This window comes from Ursus maritimus, unplaced genomic scaffold (assembly GCF_017311325.1).
Source record: "Ursus maritimus isolate PB19 unplaced genomic scaffold, ASM1731132v1 scaffold_33, whole genome shotgun sequence".
Lineage (NCBI taxonomy): Eukaryota > Metazoa > Chordata > Mammalia > Carnivora > Ursidae > Ursus > Ursus maritimus.
The window spans coordinates 12,507,076-12,525,600 of record NW_024425897.1 but is presented as its reverse complement, the minus strand read 5'-3'; the positions used below and the strand labels follow the sequence as shown (position 1 = coordinate 12,525,600).

The following is an 18,525-nucleotide window of genomic DNA, read 5'->3' as shown; positions in this document are numbered from 1 at the left end:
TTCTCAGGACTACACACAGACATTAAACACCCTTGGAAGCAAGTTATCACAAAATTAGAAACTTCCTGTACGAATGCCGTCCCAAGCAGCAAGATCTGGTGACAGTCTCCTTAATGGAACTGCCAGCTCGCGTCCATCTCAAAGAAATGGACATACCGTCTGATCTGAGTGGGCATACGAAAGGAGACAGGCAGACATGTACTCAGCGAGAACATTTTTTGACAGGTAAGATTCTATGGCCGGAGAAGATGTCCAAGAGTGGGGTGAATCTTTGTGACTGGGGAACAGCACAGACGTAGCGTCCCCTGACAGCCAGGACGTGGGCTGGCACCCATCTCTGGGCCTTGATGTTTCCACCGAACAGGAAAGATTCAGATAGCATGTCACCATCTGACATGGCCACTCAGCGGCGGGTAGATCAAGACACAAACAAGACTACTCCATAATTACGTCTGAACACAGACAAAAACAAGAACGTTGCCCGAAACAGAAAAAGTGACCAAACATCGCCATATCCTGACCAACGTGACTCCCTGCTGCTTTTTTACCCGCAGAGCGTTAGCCCCATTTCATTCTTCCCCACCTTCAACACAGGAATTACTGAGACCTGATCCAAGAATTAACCCTCCTTCCTGACAGCATTCAATACAGAGCAAAGCCCCACTTCCCTGAATCCTTCCCCAAAATCACCCAAGGCAAGCCTCAATCCTCTTTCTGATATGCTCCACGGTTCTCCCTCACTGCCACAAGGAAATAAAACCCACTTTGACCACAGGCATGCTCCTGGGGGGTTGGCAGCACAAAGCTTTAAAAAAACAATACCCTGATCCTGAAAAAGGATTGTTTTTTAAATTCTTTATGCCTTTCTATCTTTTCAGGATCTCCCACAATTAACATGTATTACATTTATAATAGGAAAAACACAACTTATTTTTCAATGGGAGAAGGGACTAATGATGAGTGGCAACCTGTTGTCCATTGATCGGTAATAGCAGAGGCAAGGCCCAACCCTCTTGACTTCCATGCACCCAAAAGAGCAGCTTGGAAATCACTCACTGGGGGACTCCTGTCAGGGCCCTGCAGAATGGCACAGGAAGAATGGGCTCCTGGAAAGATAAGTGTTTTCTCAAGAAAGCGTTCTTGCTTCATCAAGTGAATATATCCCAAGAAGGTATGTTTTTCAAAAGCTCAAGTTTAACTCACCTGGGGTCTCTATGGCCTAACACCACAAATAAAAGCGGTAAAGAGAAAGCAGTGACCCCGTCCTTCCAACTTTCCTTTGAAGTCAGTACCCAGAAACCCTACATTAAAGGTTATCACCAAAGCTTCCCTCCAGAAATAGTCTGTCCATGGGATGACAGAAGTAGCTGGGGAGAAGAGAGTTTCTCAAAACTTTGAAGACCACGGGCAAGGCAAGGAGGGTGAAGGCCTATGGGTGTGGGGTTTTGGTGCTTTTCAGTCAGGAAAATTGCTCCAAAATAGAAATACTTTTTAAATCACCTTTTCAAATCTAAATTTACACAAAAATACGTGTTTTGGGAAATGGTCTAGTGTTTTGTAAGGCAACTATGAAATGAAAAAATTATAAAGTACACTTCAATGTACTTTTAACTTTCCAATACCTTTTAAAGATAATTTGCACAAAGTATATTTTAAAAGTGCGCAGTTTGAGGAGTTTTGGCCAGTTTATGCATCCCTGCAGCCACCACTCTGATCAAAATAGAGAACATTTTCATGGTTCCAGAAAGCCCCTCCACACCCTTTTCCCACCCCTCCGCCGCCAAAGGTACCACTTTTCATCTCTACCGCCACACACAACATTTAAAATCCAAACAATGCTGGAACACAGCGACTGTGACTTCCAACTTGAAGATTCGGAGTGCACTTCCCAGAGTGCACTGATACTGGAGGTGGGTCAGTGGCAGAGCTAGGACATGGGCAAGTCCTGTCTGGCCTTAAGCCCATAACTTCATCAACATTCATGCTTGGAATATATAAACCTGGAACATATACATTGAGAAAGGGGCGTCCCACCCTCCCTTCTTCATCAAGTACAAAAAAGGCTTTGAAAAAAGGTGGGAGGCAATGTGTGGCTAAGGGCCTGGGTTTGGAAGTCAGACCTGAATTTAAGCGCCCAGCCCTGCCATTGATTGACCAGTTGTGGAAGCTTGGGTGAGTCATCTGAGTCTTGTCCCGTCTATCACACAGGGGCAACAGCAGTGTCTCCTTCCCAGGACTGCTGTGAGGGATGCCACACGCGGCCTCTGGCTCAGAGCAGACACTCCAACATGAAACACTCACACTGTGATTATTTGAGAATGCTCTCAAAGACTCAAATTATCTTCTCTCTGAAGACCATTTCCATCTCTACGGCTACCCACCTGAATCACTAAGAGATAAAGGTAGAAACCATCCTCAATCCCACTTTTTAGGGGAAAATGAAGAATCAGAACTAGAAGGGTCCTCTGACTCAAGCCCCTTTCATTACATACCCCAAATCAAGATATCATGAATCTCCCCCAGGGTGTATTAAAACAGATTGAGGGGCCTGAAACTCCAGAATAGAGAAAGCTCTGAACCTTTCTGGAACCCACCCTTCCAAAGGTCAGTCACCTCAATACTGCGAATGGCCCTTGGATAAAAGGTTCTGACCACGTCCCTGAGCCCGCATGACACTGAGCTAAGGACACAAAGCAGCAGACAATAAACCTCTCCTAGCAAATCTCTCTATGGAAGACTCCCCAGCCAATGCTACTGGGATCCTGCTTTTCCACTTGTTTCAAAGATTTGATGTCATCATTAATGAGGTTGGGGAGAGAGCAAAACTGGTTACAAGAAACAAAGATGGAATTAATACTTGAGGTACTGGTCACCAATTCTAGTCAATCAGAAAAGTTTAATCCAGTTAGATCTCTCCCGAGTATCCTGTTGCAAATTCTAAACAGTAGCTCTCACTTAAAAAAGAAAAAACAAACAAACAAACAAACAACTGACATCAGGGTCCTATCCGTGTAAATTCTGATGCTAACCGGTCTGGGGGTATGGCCTAAGCAACATAAGTTTTTTAAACTCCCCTAGGTGATTCCAATTTGCAGCCAGATTGCAACCCACTGCTCCAAATAGTTCTGTACACGTATTAACTTCACCATCTTGGAGAAGCTCCCCAACCTCTTGTTCTATTGGCCCAGTGAATTCCTGACCACACATAAAAATAAACTAAAGCATCATAAACAAAAGCCAGCCCCCATCTCACGGCTTCAGAGCCACAGACAGGAAGCAACTGCATACATGCTTAAAAAATAAAAATCAGCCCGAGGAGGAAAAGTGTTGACTCGAAAAGAGGCTTGTGCAAGTACAATAAAAGGAGGCACGAAATCCCTCACTCTTGGATGTTTTCTCTACAGCTCTCTGTGGAACTGTCATTCTTGTGTGTTGGGGGGAGATGTGCATGTGGAAAGTTTGATCAAAGGTCTGAGGAACCTAGACTAGTCTCAGTTCCACCACTTCCTGTGTGAGGTTCAGACAAGTGTTTTAACTGAGTCTCAGTTTCCTACCTTGTAAAATGAAGGTAAAGCCATAATCTTCAAAATAACCTTCAGGGAATGAATGTTAAAGTACTTGGCACTTGGCCCTTACTGTCCCTCAAGCTTCCTTAAGACCAGAGGTCCCAGGCTGGGCACTACAATCACCTGGGTGCACTTAATGGGCTTCACCCCAGGCCAATTAATCAGAATGGGGGGGGGGGGGAACGGCAGCTCAGCAGTACTTAAAAAGCTCTTCAGGTGATCTAAGGTGCAGCCCCAGCTAAGAGCCACAAAACTAATGTGTTTCTTTAACCAGCTTGATCTAAGAGTCACTGCTTTTTGGCTAATTATAAAACTTCCCCAAACTAAGGGCATTTCTACAACTCAGGAAAGTCGGCTGTTCCATTTCAACCAAACTGCACTACATCAGCCACATAACCGTGGCATTATTTTGCATCCAAAACTTGCTTATAAGGCAGTTACTGCCACTTCCAAGTGCTCTGCTAAATTACTTTCTCTCCCTCTGTGTATCATGCAAACTATTGGCCTATTTCTCCCAGGAGTCCAGTGAAGATGCTATCCTCAATCCCACTTTTTAGGGGAAAATGAAGAATCAGAACTAGAAGGGTCCTCTGACTCAAGCCCCTTTCATTACATACCCAAATCAAGATATCATGAATCTCCCCCAGGGTGTATTAAAACAGATTGAGGGGCCTGACACCAGACTGACTCAGTAGCCAATGGTACAGCTTGAAAATCTGGCCATTTCTAACGAGTTCCCAGGTGATGCTGCTGCTACTGCTCATCTGGGGACCGGTCTGAGAACCAGTGGTTTAATGCCTCCTTCTCCTCAGGTGGTCCTTATTTTGCATAAAATGAGCTAAGTCAGATACAGGTTGGCTACGTTTTCTTCAGCAGTGTCCTTGAAACTGATCTTCTCTAATGACTGCGTTTTCCAGGAAAGACAGGAGGCAAAGAAGTAAAAGAGCTAGGCTGAACTTTGGTCATCTGCACCCAGGGCCAAAGGGCCATTTAAGGTATAGACCCTTAAAGGATCACAAGCAACAACCCTTCCCACAGCTGAGTGACAGCATGTGATCCATTCCAGCTCCTTAGGTGTGGCCACTTCGTGCTCCAAAGGAAGTGACTAGGTACCAAGGCGCCAGTTAAGGGCGCTGGACTCAGTGGTGAAGGTACCCTGACTTCAGGCATTCCTCTAGGCACCAGATGCATATCAGCCCTCCAGCTCCTTCTATTTCTCCCCCATCCCCTCCGCTCGTCCTAGTGTTTAGAACCACCTGGAAGTCCCTTCTCCACTTCCCCGAAACCCAGAGACTGCAGTCAAAACTTCCAAAAAACCCCAAAAGCTCCGCCCCAAGGAATCCCACATCGTTCTCTCAGAACCTAACCGTTCTCTTTCGCAACACCCTCCCATCCTCAATGTCCACCCTCGACGACCCCTTTGTTCTCTTCACAATCACCAATCCCATTTCCAATGCGCACTCAAGACTCAGAGACACCCCTACCAACTCACCCACACACAAACCTACTCCTCTAAGCCGAAATGCTCTTTAGGATCAGCCAGGGACTCCCTCCCCCTAATTATCCACCGAAGCCCTTCCCCCACCCCCGGCATCGCGCCCCCCCTCCAATCCCCTGCCTCTCCCCTTTCGCGACAGCTTCTCATCGTAAACCCCCCTTCTCGACCCCTTCTCTCTCTACTCTGCCTCTGCCGGGCTCTCCCGGCCGCCCAGAGGCCCGAGTCGGTGGGCAACGCCCTCCCTACCATGAAAAGTCGGAAGACGCCGGAGTCTCCAAAACCGGACTGAGAGAGGCAGGAAACACCCAGCTCGCGCAAGCCGGGGGCAGAGGCGGGGCCGGGGAGGGAACATCCGCTGCCGCAACTCGCTTCCGCCCCGCAGAGGGTGCTTTCTTAAATGGTCCGTCGTACGCCTACACATCAACTGCATTCCCTCCAGCCTCCGGGACTGGAGTGGGTTGCATCTCCTCTCCGCTGGATCAGGCATTAACCCGCTCTTGAATGGTCCCATTTTTTTCACCTTCCGAAGAGGAGGAAAAGATGCAGGGAGGTCGTGCTTCCCGGGTACAGAAGCTCTGCGGAACTGTCGTTTACCGGAACTGGATAGTTGCTTCCCAGCGGAGCTTTGAGAGCGGACACCCCGGGGCAAGATGGCGGTCGGGCCTCGGCAGCTGCCCCGGGTCTGGCAAAGCTCGAGGGTACTGGGCTGACGCGGCGGTAGTTGCGGCCCCGACCCCGAGCGCGGGGGCCTCGAGCACACAAAGGTCTACGACCTGCGGGTAGCGAGTGGGAACAGGGTTGTGGGTTCTCCGGGTGGTGGTGGGGACTTTGAGAGAGGTGGCCCTTTGCCCGGGTCCTTGCCTCCCCAAGTGGGAGGGCAGGTGTTGGGGACTGGCTTTCGTGTTCTGGGGGTGGTCTCTTCGTAGCCGTTTCCACCCCTGTTCATCTCCGGGACGATAGGCTTTTATAGACAGACTAATGCTGGGTGAAAAAGATTTGTTATTGTGGTTGTTGGTGCCGAGGCAAGATTCTGGGCTCAGGAGTCACCCAAACCGGAGTTCGAGTCCTATTTACTCGCTGTGTGACCTTGGGTGAGTTCTCTCATCTCTCCGAGCCTCGGTTTCTTGCTCTGTAAAATGGAGTAATTAGCTCGTTTCACAGAGGAGGTTGTGTAATGCAAGTTTTAGTATCTGACACTCAGCTCTCTCAGTAGAAACAGCTGGTGTTAATGATTTCAATAAGAAAAACTTGGTCGTAATCGGACTCCAACTTAGCCCTAGCGGCAGCCTTGCATTCTCAGCTTTTCTTTGCTGTCCTGTTGAGTGACGGAGTCCCTTGGGTCTTGTCTGTTTCACTTAACTAATTGCTTTGGCTTAGAGGTGGCTTCAAAATTCGGGAGTCTAGTGACCTTTCACAAGTCATGTCCCTTCTACATTTCATTTTCTCTGTGTGAAGGTGGGATTGATAATAACATGCACCTAGATAGGCTGTAGCCTTCAGTAAATGATAGCTGTTATTCTTAATAGTCTTAGTCCTGTTGCCTATTCTTTAAAAATTGGACCCCTGAGACCTTCAAGAGCTGTTGAAAAGACAAAATTAAATATCTGTACAGTGTCTGGTACATGATCTGCCGGTAAACAGATGGTGGTCACTAAACTTGGCTGCCCAGCTCTTCCACCATAGGGGGGAAATCGTCTTGGGCTCAGACAGCAGGTGATATTTATGATGCTTCACCTTTGGATAATACCCTCTGGACTCTTTCATAATTCTCCATGAAGCTGACCTCATCCAGGGAAGACTGATTTTGAGCAGATACCATGGTAATATAGAAGTAGAAAAGCATCTGAGTTCTGTCTCTTACTATTAAAATCTTGGCTCTGCCCCCTTACTAATGGTCTAATGTGGACTCTGGGACATAACTAAATGATCTCACACGGTTGCTGGTCTTACTATGTAGAAGGGACATGACACATGATATTTAATCAACTTATTTTCCTTTTTGCTTTTTATATCTTGGTTATCACCACTCTCTTGTGTTTCTAATTTTTCCACATATATCTTTGTTTCCCTAACTGGTTGGTAAGCTTTTTGTTTTTGTTGTTGTTGCTTAAGTCCAGATAGCATGTAACTGAGCTTTACTTTTATCTGCTTTCAGATACTCCTTGTTAAAATTTTCCTACTGAATCCTAATCACAGTGTCATGTTGACTAGGTCACAACAGAAGAAGTGTAAATGTTTCAATTATTTCTTTTAGCACCCCTAGGAAGTAGGTACTATTATCCTCAATTTACAGATAAAGAAACTGAGGCCTAGAGCAGATAAGCAGTTTGGCCAAATGAAGTAGAATCATGTGTACTTTGTCTGATCCAGGGTTTTTTCTACTACATACAGCCTTTTCTTTGACTATGTCAAAGTTTGTGTAATCCTTCTTTACAGTAACTTTGAATAATAAAGATTTCATAATGTACTTTGACAAACTAGTAGATTCTAGGCAGATAGAAGAGGTGAATAAGAAGGAATTAGAAAAACTGCAAAGTACAGACTATTATATGGCGTAAGCAGAAACCAACATATAGTATTGCTGAGGGGATGGTAATTTCAAGAAAGAGCTCTTCTGCAAGGCGCCCTGGGAGAAGTGAAAGTTTTGAGGTAGTCTTACAGCTACTTTGTCACAGTTTGCCTGTGTGTCCTCCTGTTTTTCCATTGAGAAGAGGCTCTCTCTCCTCCTCACACCCCAACTACCTCCCAAGTGAGGGACTCTCTACATGTTAAGGAACGATCATACCATTGTGCTCGTGGCTTGGGCCCTTTTTTTTGGCAGCTCTCAGGAGCTTGAAGCTGTTACCCAGTCTACACAGGGTCCTAGCCCAAGTGACAGGAATGGTGAAACTTAGTGCACCCAGGGACAGGACAAAATGTAATTGATGAAGAATGTAATGGTCCCAGCATTAATTCCTACCCAAAGAACCTGCATGACTGTGCAGATGAGAGCCTCTACCGAAGAGTTTTTTTTTTTTTTTTTTTTTTTTAAGATTTCATTTATCTGAGTGAGTGAGAGGGAGCACGAGCACGAACATGGGGAGGGGCAGAGGGAGAAGCAGACTCCCCGCTGAGCAGGGAGCCCTGACTCCGATGCAAGGCCAGATCCCAGGCCCCTGGGATCATGACCCGAGCCGAGGGCAGACGCTCAACCAACTGGGCCACCCAGGTGCCCGTATCCGAAGAGCTTAAAAAACAAAACAAAACTCATGTCTGTGAAAATAATACATTGATTACTTATTGACTCTGTACTCTGTCAGCCACCTTAATAGGTATTTGACTTACGCCATCTCATTTGGTCCTCCTTAGCCTCCGCCAATTAAGAGATGAAGGCAGAAAGCCTCTGAGGCATCTCTACAGTACCTGGCGGAGCTGGGGACCGGCTCCAGCTCTGTGTGACTCCGAAGCATGTGTGCTGCTCAGTGCCGTGCTGCCTCCCCATGTGCTTTCTGCAGAAAATTTGGAAAACAGACTCTAGTTAAGGAAGCAGAACTTCCCACGATCCCTCTACCTCAAAACAACCGCCCTCAACCTGTTGGTGTATTTCTTTTTCCCAGCTTTGTGCCTGTGTGCACATGCGTTCTTTTCATTATGTAATTGGGATCGTATTGGTTCACAGCCAGCTCTTTTTTTCATTTCTCCGGCATAAACATTTTTCATATCGTTAAAAAATGTCAAACATAATTTTCAGTGGCTTTTTTAACTTTATATCCACTCTGCTCTTGCTTACTATCGTAAAGCAAGTACAGCTTTAATTCAGCTTCTCTGGGATTGTTTTCAGTCTGTTCGCTTTAAACTGAAGGCCTGGGGAGATATGGTGTAACATTTAGATCAGACCTTAACTAAAAAGGACACTAGTGTTGTTTTAAACCAGAGGCCCTGTTTATTTTATTCAGTGAGGAACATATAGGATGCCCTACCTATAAAACTTAACCCTGAATCTGCTTTTTTTTTTCCTTCTGCTTTTGCCAGAAAAGACAAGCTCCTCTGAAGCGAGAAGCTGCCCTCAGCTGTGAGACCTTGACCACATCACTAATGATTACCTGCTGTTTCTGTGTCAAAGGCAAGTCCTCAGGTGAGCTCTCCAGACTTCTGCTGGGCAGAGAAAGCAAGTGATTCTAGAAGACCATTTTTTCCTCCCCCCCCCTTTTTTTTTAAGATATTTATTTATTTATTTGACAGACAGAGAGACAGCCAGTGAGAGAGGGAACATAAGCAGGGGGAGTGGGAGAGGAAGAAGCAGGCTCCCAGTGCAGGAGCCTGATGCGGGGCTGGATCCCAGAACGCTGGAATCACGCCCTGAGCTGAAGGCAGACGCTTAACAACTGAGCCACACAGGCACCCCTCCTCCCCTGCCTTCTTATCTTCCCCGCTGTGATCAGGTGGGCTTTGTTCATTTGTTTTGAAAATTACTGATGAGAGACCCACGTGTTTGCAAAGCCTTATTGTTTAACAGATGCGAATCACTGTTGAAAAGGGACCACAAAGGGGCGCCTGGGTGGCTCAGTCGGTAAAGCGTCTGCCTTTGGCTCAGGTCATGATCCCAGTGTTCTGGGATCTAGCCTCGAATCAGGCTCCCTGCTCAGTGGGAAGCCTGCTTCTTCCTCTCCCACTCTTCCTGCTTGTGTTCCCTCTCTTGCTGCCTCTCTCTCTGTCAAATAAATAAATAAAATCTTTAAAAAAAAAAAAAAAAGGGACCACAGAGCCACCCCCCCCATATGTTGACATGGGTGGAGACCTGAGTGAGCTCTTTATTCTTGTTGGTGTTTTCATGTGGGCATTGCTTTGAGGGAGGTGACACGGTAAAGAGATTGTTTTCCAGAAATCTGAATTTCTGAGTAATCCATTTTAGTCATTTTGTCAGCTGGGCTGATTATATATTTGGGACAGAATGACAGTTTTCAAGCATTCATAGAAATCATCTTAGTGTGGGAGGCTCCATGGACCAGTGTTATGTGCACTAGGCTGATAGCCAAAGCCACCACTTTGGGAAAAGACAGTTACTGGTGATTTAGATTAAAAATGTAACATAATTGAAAGCCTCTGTCAAATCATACCAGTCAGTGGATGGCAGAGATCTGCGGCAGAGTCTTCATCGGCCCTTGGCAGGATGGGATCAGTAAGGATGGTAGAGTAAGTGACACATAAAACCAGATGTATTCAGTTTAACAGATTGTCTTGCATGCTGGAATCACGTTTGGCTTTTTTAGCATTAAAGCGGCCCTTTTTCAAAAAAATTAAGGTCTTTTGTGGTGGGCACAAAATAAATGCCAGTAAATATTTGTCGAGTAAATGTCTGAATGAAATAATGACAGTAAATAATTGATTCCCCCCCCCAAGTCTTTACTTGGCAAAATAAATTTGCTCCGTTTTAGACTGTTCCAGAAAATTCGATTATCTAGGAACCTTTGACCTGGAGGATGCCTGGTTTGCATTAGAGCTTTAGGAATGGAATCGATTCAGGCTTTTTTCGTCTGTTAAACGATTACGGAGCCCATACCCTATGGCAGATGCTGTGCTCTTTCTCTTAAGAAGATGTAATTATTTAATACAGGAAAGAGCATCGCTAGTCTAGATGAGTCGCATGAAAGGAGCTGATAGGAAGTTGGGACTTGTGCCAGGAGAGCCATTAGCCCCTTTGGAGGGTACAGAAGGGTCCCAAGTAGCTCTCTGCTGCCCACCCTTGGCTCATGAGCCCCTTCCTGTGTGTGTTTTTCCTATAATAACCTACAGAGGCTGCTCACCACTTTCCCTGCAGGGTTTGTGCAAATTTGCCAGCATGTTCACCGTTTCTCAGACCTCGAGAGCATGGTTCATTGATCGGGCCCGTCAGGCTCGAGAGGAAAGGCTTGTGCAGAAGGAGCGGGAGCGGGCGGCTGTTGAGATCCAGGCCCACGTTCGGAGTTTCCTTTGTCGGAGTCGGCTGCAGAGAGAGATCAGGTGGGCGCCAAGGACTCAGCACATTTTCCCTTGCTCCTAATTAATGGCAAGAAAAGATGGTGCTTTCTGCTGCAGTTTGTGAAAAGCCTTCCAGTTGCTGGGAGCTAATTTAAAATGTCTTTTTTTTTTTTTTTTTTTCTTATCCTTCCCTCCCCAGGAGAGAGATCGATGAGTTTTTTAAAGCGGATGATGCTGAGTCCAGTAAAAGAAGCGCACTTTGTATTTTTAAGATTGCCAGGAAACTGCTATTCCTGTTCCGAATTAAAGAGGATAACGAGGTAAAATAATAATAGTGAACACTCTGCTTACCCATCGGCTAGTCTTTTTAAAGTATTTTATAAATACTAATTCATTTAGGCCGTAGGGCCTTAGAGCGAGTCTGCAAGATAGACTCTGCGTCGGCCATATCCTGCCCTTTTAGTTTTCTTGGGACAAGTTTTGTAGGCATTATGGCCAGTGCTTCTGAACGCTATCACCGTTCTTTTCACGTTGACTATGATAAGCACTTGGACTCAGATGCAAACAGGAGCCAGGCAGGTTGGGCAAATGAGTGAAAGAAGCCATATACAGGAACAAAACATAACAGAAATCCTAATGAGCAGTAACCTGACGGGAGCTGGTGAGGACATCAGAGGGAGTGGTGAGGTCTGTGGCATGCCCACTCAAGGTGGGCAGCCACTCCTGGACTCCAGCCAGTGGTGGACTGCTACTCTGTTTTGTAAAGGAGGTGCTGGAGATCTGTGCGCGTTTGTAAAAATTGGTAGCTAATTTGAAATTTCTTTCAAATCCTATAAACCAAACCAAATGTGTTGGTTGCACCTTTGGGATTGGAGCGATCAGCCTAGAGCAGCGAATTGTCTGTAATAGTACTCACGATACCATTGAGGAGTGCCTCTGTGCTCAGGGGTTAGGCATTCATTACTAGTAAGCGTCCCATTTTGCCAGACCCTCCTCTGGGCACTTGGGGTCATGGAAGGAAACAAGATGGGCAAGGTCTAGCCCCGTGGAGACGGTAGCCCAGAGAGAGGCAGGAGTACACTGGCAGTGGGCACACGGACACATAGATGAGGACAGGCAGGTGCAGGGAGGTGACCCCTGCTAACAGAGGAAACTATAGCTCTGGGTAATGAGGTGGCTGTCCTGGGCCAGGGCACTTCTGAGGGTGGATCCAGGGTTGGTATAGACAGTGTAACTTAGTTTCCACTTTTCTTCCTTTTGGATTCAAGAGAAAAGTGATGATGTGACAGTTGGTAAGGCCAAAGTCCGCATCTGTGGTGCTTACAGAATGGCCACCGGGAGAGCACAATTCAGGGACTGCTGCTAGTCTGCAGGAGTACAGGCCCAGATTGCCAGATTGATTTCTCCAAAGGAGCCCCAGTCCAAAATGCATGTGTAGGGCTCATCCAGCCTGTGGGCCACCAGTTTGAGAGCCTTTCATTAGCCTTTCTGATCTTCAGTTTCTGTATCTATGAGAGGGAATTAAATATGAGCACATGTGAGTCATCTGACACCATGCGAGTGCCTGCATGTGCCAGGTGCCCACGGGACACTTGCTGCTTTCCCATTTCATCGTTGGTTGTGGGAATTTATAACCCCCACTCTGCCTCTTTGCAGAGATTTGAGAAGCTGTGTCGCTGCATCCTGAGCAGCATGGATGCTGAGAATGAACCCAAGGTAAGTGGGATGGGGGTGAGAAGTCTCCCAGAAGCTCTCGGGCCAGTCTCTTTGGCTCTAAAGTTCCTGCTGAATGTTAGGATTTTGTTAGGTATGACTTTGCATGGATACATACAGCCCTGCGTGTAAGTAATGGATTGAAACATTAACAAAGTGCAACTGATTGTTTTTAGTCTTTTCATTATCCAAGAGCTATGGTCTGCTCTTACCTCTTACTCAGGATGCTAAATTCCCTTACTAGGCTATTTTACCTCTGGGTTTAGTGTTAAAATAAATCCTACTCTCTGTTTATTCACCCATTCATCTCCACTGCTTTCTCTGGCACTGGACCTAGCAAAGTGGTCCCATTCCAATAGCTACAACATATGTAATTTGATCCCTGTACCTGCCCATTACATTTCTCTTTCTCCTGCTTATAGGTGTGGTATGTGTCCCTGGCTCTTTCCAAGGATCTCACCCTCCTATGGATTAAACAGATCAAACACATTCTTTGGTATTGCTGTGAGTTTCTTGAGCAGCTCAAGGTAAAGACAAAACAAGAGTCCTCATTGGAGGCCTTTAGCATGTATTTTGAGAGTCCTCGTGATTCCTTCATAGATTATTCCTTTGGAAGTTTGTTAGAGTCTAGTAAGAAAATTATTAGAGGGGCGCCTGGGTGGCTCAGTTGTTAAGTGTCTGCCTTCGGCCCAGGGTGTGATCCCAGGGTGCTCAGATTGAGCCCTGCGTCAGGCTCCCTGCTCTGCTGGGAGCCTGCTTCTTCCTCTCCCACTCCCCCTGCTTGTGCTCCCTCTCTCTCTCTGGCTGTGTCTCTGTCAGATATATAAAATCTTAAAAAAATATATATTCTTAGAGCCCTTGTTCTAAGAGAGAGCAAGTTAGATACTGTTATCAGAATGGGCCCTTCTTTCCTGTGTAATATTTTGAACATTGGCCTGCACTTACCACAGTCTCTGATGCCTGGGAATCTGTTGGCTTTCTTTCCATTCTTTTGATACAATGGATAACTTACTGTTTATATTATTATACTAGTCAGGCTTCTTGTTACAAGTGCAGAAACCCAACATGAGTACAGCTAGTAATACATACAAGCTAAGGAAGAAGGAGAATATCTTCTATAGAATATTCTCTGTAACATGGCAGCCAGGGATGACCAGAATCAGGAGCTTCTAGGATTCTGCTTGTCCCTTTCTCTCATCCCTGTTCCCTTTGGGAATCACGGTAGCCAGCAGTTCTGGCCTCACATCCTCACCCTGTCTTGACCAAAGAGAAAAGGGAGACCTCTCCTACTGGTTTAGAAATCTGGGAGGACCCATAAAGGCGTAGTGGGATCCCAGTCTCAACCTTGAGCTGGTCACCGTGGCAAGAGGGATGGGGTACTGCCACTGTCCTGTCCTGGTCCTGTGCTCACACTTGTGTTATGAGAAGGTGGGCAGGGTGTGAGTCATTGCAAACAGTGGACATTTTTACTTCGTACAATGGGGGGAGAGGTTTCAGGGGCAGAGGCTTGGCAGTGACTCAGGTGGTAGCTGAGTGATGGAGCAGATCTCCCCAAAGCCCCCAGTGGTCCATTCATAGCCATCTCCCTCAAGGCACTTGTGAATGACTCACTTGGCCTTGACCTGGCAGCAAGCATGAATTATGATTATAAAAATAGCCAGTGTTCCATAGAGTTATCCATGAGCTAGGCACTGTTCTTAGTGCTTTATATACATTAATTCATTCATTTCTAATAACAAGCCTATGGAGAAAGCAATGATCAGTCATTGCTAATCAGTAGCTGGGGAAACGGGTACAGAGAGGGTAAGCAATTTGGCCTAAATCACACAGCTAGGAAGTGGTAAAGCTAGCCGTCTGAGCCAAGAGCCCCTGTCATGTTCAACTGCATTTCTGCACTGCCGCTTCAGTGAACATACGTACATGCTTGCCTACGTACATACACATAGCCAGCCAGCTCCAGTCATGTTGTTTTCCAAGAATTCTCTTCTCCATTCCCAAGAGCATTTCAGATTCCATGCTCGAGCACTAGTGTGCCAAAATCTCTGTCCTTTAACTCCCAAATTGGTCATTCCCCAAAAGAAAAAGCGTAAACTCGGACAGTCCTGACTCACTGGGCTCAGAGGCCATCCAGGCAGTTGTAAATGGCTGCTCCGTTGTCGGAGACTGGAGGGCATATGTCTTAATCTCAGTTTCTTTATTGTTTCCAGCCCGAAATTTTACAGGACTCCAGACTCATCACGCTGTACCTCACGATGCTCGTCACCTTCACAGACACTTCAACGTGGAAAATTCTCCGCGGAAAAGGTCTGTGGGGCTTGCTTTAAAACCTTTCCCAAGTGGCATTTGCATAGTGAGCTTGGGGACCCTTTCACCTTTTTAAGAAGCATGTTCGCCACCGTAAGCCTCAGGAGAGACCTAAAACCATGCGAACGAAGATGCCATTGGCGCGTCCATTAGCTAGCTTTTGCAGTATGCAGAACGCGTTCAGTGTTGTGTTATAATTTCTCCTTTCTTTGCGTTTATGTTTAAAGGCTTGTTTCCTCTGATCTCCTTTTTTTAAAACTGCCCCAGCCTCTCAGGCTCTAAGTGGTAATAGTTGCTCAAGCCTTGTCATTCGTGGTAGAATCATTGAGCAGGAAGTCATTCTATTTTGCCCATAAAATTTGCGTTGTGAAGCTGCCTCGTTTTCCCCGGATAGTGCACTGAGCCTTACGTGTTTCGTACGTTCAGTGAATAGCCTTCTCCATGCCAGATACTGCGCAGGCGCTGGAGAGACAGAGAAGGTCACTGCCCTCAAGCAGCTTTAGGTGTCGAACCACTGCCTTGTGCCCGCCCTTCCTCTCAGCACTGGGGGGTCTGGTGAGGGAGACAGACACCAAAGGGAACATGAACATAGGCAGACTATACGTGTGAACACGTACGTGTCATGACAGCAGTGTGGCATGTGCTCAGAGGGAAGAGTACAGGAGGGGAGCGCATTCAGTGCATCGGGGAGGACCTGCCTCGCTGTGTCTGGGGCTTGGGCTCTGCTGCGGTAGCGATGTTGGAGCTAAGAGCCGGAGGGAGAGTTGGCGTTCACAGAGCCAGGAGGAGGGACCGCACTTTGAGAGCAGAGGCAGCTGTATGTGCAGAGGCTCCTGGGCAGGAAGGAGGGGTGATTTTAAGGCAGGGGCGTTGGGGGGGGGGTGGTTTAAAACTGGGTGAGTTCTGGTCTTGAGTTCCAGGGAGCTCATATCCTGGGCTGGGCGGGGGGAGGCACAGAGAGCAGAAAGTGCCAGGCCCTCGGAGGGAATTAGGAAAGGTGCTACAGGCGCTTGGAGGCCGGAGACGTTACTCCTGGCCAGGGAAATGATAGGACTCGTCACCTAAGAGGGGACACTTGAGCTGGACCTCCTGGGGGAGAGAATTCTGGAGATCGGCCTCTCCCTGTACTCTGGTACCAAACCAAAGAGGGTAGGAAAGCAAGCCAGAGAAAATCTGCTTTCTTCATGGCCTTGGGCCTAGGCCGTGATATTCTGTCCCACATATAACCCGTTCACAGTAAGGCCAGAGCCTTTCTTCTCAGACTTTTTTCTTCATTTAGGGGAAAGTCTTCGACCAGCCATGAACCACATTTGTGCAAATATCATGGGACATCTCAACCAGCATGGATTTTATTCTGTGCTGCAGGTTTGTGACCCCTGTCCCCTAACATGGGACCTCGTTCTTCCTTACCTGAACTTGGATTTTTACATCTGATTTCGGCCTATCTGGTGCCCTCCCCACAGAAACCTTTTTGCAGCAGTTTAAAGCCTCGCATCCTGTCCCTTCCCTGCCTTGAGTCCCTTGTGGTTTGTGTCAAGGGAGGACAGTGGCCCTGTGATCCCTTTATTGTGCTGCATCTTTGGCTCCAGGAATAACCCAGTCACTTGATATTTAAAGTTGGGAAGGACGCCTCAGAACTTGGTTCCCTCAGGTTCCTCCATGGGTGGTGTCTGGTATTACCTTTCTTGCTGTGTCCTCAAACACCTTTTGTGCACACTGCCCGTTACTGTGCCAGCCCACACCCCCAGGGAATTGTCAGAACTCTAATCGCTGTTTATTTATTTATTTATTTATTTTAAAGATTTTATTTATTTGAGAGAGAAAGACATAGCCAGCGAGAGAGGGAACGCAAGCAGGGGGAGTGGGAGAAGAAGAAGCAGGCTCCCAGCAGAAGAGCCTGACATGGGGCTCGATCCCAGAACTCCGGGATCACGCCCTGAGCTGAAGGCAGACGCTTAACGACTGAGCCACCCAGGCGCCCCTCTAATCGCTGTTTAAAAGCACTTTGGCCATCAGGGAAATTCAAATCAAAACCACACTAAGATACCATCTTACGCCAGTTAGAATGGCAAAAATGGACAAGGCAAGAAACAACAATTGCTGGAGAGGATGTGGAGAAAGGGGATCCCTCCTACATTGTTGGTGGGAATGCGAGTTGGTACAGCCACTCTGGAAAACAGTGTGGAGGTCCCTTAAAAAGTTAAAAATTGAGCTACCCTATGACCCAGCATTGCACTACTGGGTGTTTACCCCAAAGATACAGACGTAGTGAAGAGAAGGGCCATATGCATCCCAATGTTCATAGCAGCGTTGTCCACAATAGCTAAATCGTGGAAGGAACCGAGATGCCCTTCAAGAGATGACTGGATTAAGAAGTTGTGGTCCATATATACAATGGAATATTACTCAGCTATCAGAAAGAACGAGTTCTCAACATTTGCTGCAACATGGATGGCACTGGAGGAGATAATGCTAAGTGAAATAAGTCAAGCAGAGAAAGAATTATATGATTTCTCTCATCTATGGAACATAAGAACTAGGAAGATCGGTAGGGGAAGAAAGGGATAAAGAAAGGGGGGTAATCAGAAGGGGGAATGAAACATGAGAGACTATGGACTATGAGAAACAAACTGAGGGCTTCAGAGGGGAGGGGGTTGGGGGAATGGGATAGACTGGTGATGGGTAGTAAGGAGGGCACGTATTGCATGGTGCACTGGGTGTTATACGCAACTAATGAATCATCGAACTTTACCTCAGAAACCAGGGATGTACTGTATGGTGACTAACATAATAAAAGAACATTAAAAAAATTTTTAAAAAGCACTTTGGAATTTTTGAGTTTAAGACATAGCATTGATTTAGCCCTTCCTTCTGCCTGGTACTGAGATGGACTCCTTCCTGATCGAGTTGCTTTCTCTCCTCACACAAACCCTGTGAGGTGGCATGCTGGCCAGAGGTGATGCCCTCAGCTGTTCATCTCAGTGAGGAAGCTTCTGGATACCACAATATAGGAAGAACACACAGACAAAATATAAGTCTGGTATTCTTTTCACGGGCTGTAAGCTTTTTTAGCTGTTTATTATTTCAAAGTTTTAAATAACGATATTGAGGGACAGAGTGGTGTACCGAAGGCGATAACCCTCACTTTGCTCTCCCTTCATTTTCAGAAAACATTCCGATAGAGTTTTTTGTCTGAGGCTCTCTTTTTACTTCCGTGCTGCTATTTTACGTACAAATGAATATAAAGTCAGTATTGTCCCCTGACCAGTTAAAATGTTCTTTTTCAGATATTGTTAACCCGTGGCCTGGCAAGACCCCGGCCTTGTCTGTCTAAAGGCACTTTAACTGCAACCTTTTCTCTAGCACTGCGGTAAGTAGTAAACTCCAGCTGAGGGGTTGACGTGCTTCGGGAGGCTTCCTTCTCTCGCTTTCCTTTTCTCCTGTTCCTTATGTTCAGTGTGGGTTTGCCCACTTTGTCGGAATTCACATGAAGTGGCGTTCTTCCGA

At 46.6% G+C, this 18,525-nt stretch overlaps 2 protein-coding genes across 10 annotated transcripts in view; one reads left to right on the top strand and one right to left on the bottom strand.

Moving 5' to 3' along the window:
• KCTD10 (potassium channel tetramerization domain containing 10) overlaps nucleotides 1–5,374 on the bottom strand; it is a 26,701-nt gene extending 21,327 nt beyond the window's left edge. For both annotated transcript variants that reach the window (XM_008707627.2, XM_040619811.1), the window contains exon 1: nucleotides 5,311–5,374. In XM_008707627.2, coding sequence (XP_008705849.1) covers nucleotides 5,311–5,313 — 3 coding nt within the window. In that variant the 5' untranslated portion in view covers nucleotides 5,314–5,374. The remainder of the gene's footprint in view (nucleotides 1–5,310) is intronic.
• A 297-nt stretch (nucleotides 5,375–5,671) lies between these two features.
• Nucleotides 5,672–18,525, top strand: part of UBE3B (ubiquitin protein ligase E3B) — a 53,153-nt gene continuing 40,299 nt past the window's right edge. The window contains exons 1-9 of one of the 8 annotated variants that reach the window (XM_040619802.1): nucleotides 5,672–5,828; nucleotides 9,076–9,178; nucleotides 10,862–11,043; nucleotides 11,201–11,321; nucleotides 12,658–12,717; nucleotides 13,137–13,241; nucleotides 14,922–15,018; nucleotides 16,298–16,383; nucleotides 18,306–18,388. In XM_040619802.1, the coding sequence (XP_040475736.1) occupies nucleotides 10,883–11,043; nucleotides 11,201–11,321; nucleotides 12,658–12,717; nucleotides 13,137–13,241; nucleotides 14,922–15,018; nucleotides 16,298–16,383; nucleotides 18,306–18,388 (713 nt within the window). In that variant the 5' untranslated portion in view covers nucleotides 5,672–5,828; nucleotides 9,076–9,178; nucleotides 10,862–10,882. The other 7 variants (XM_040619805.1, XM_040619804.1, XM_040619801.1 and 4 more) reach the window with 7 other exon arrangements.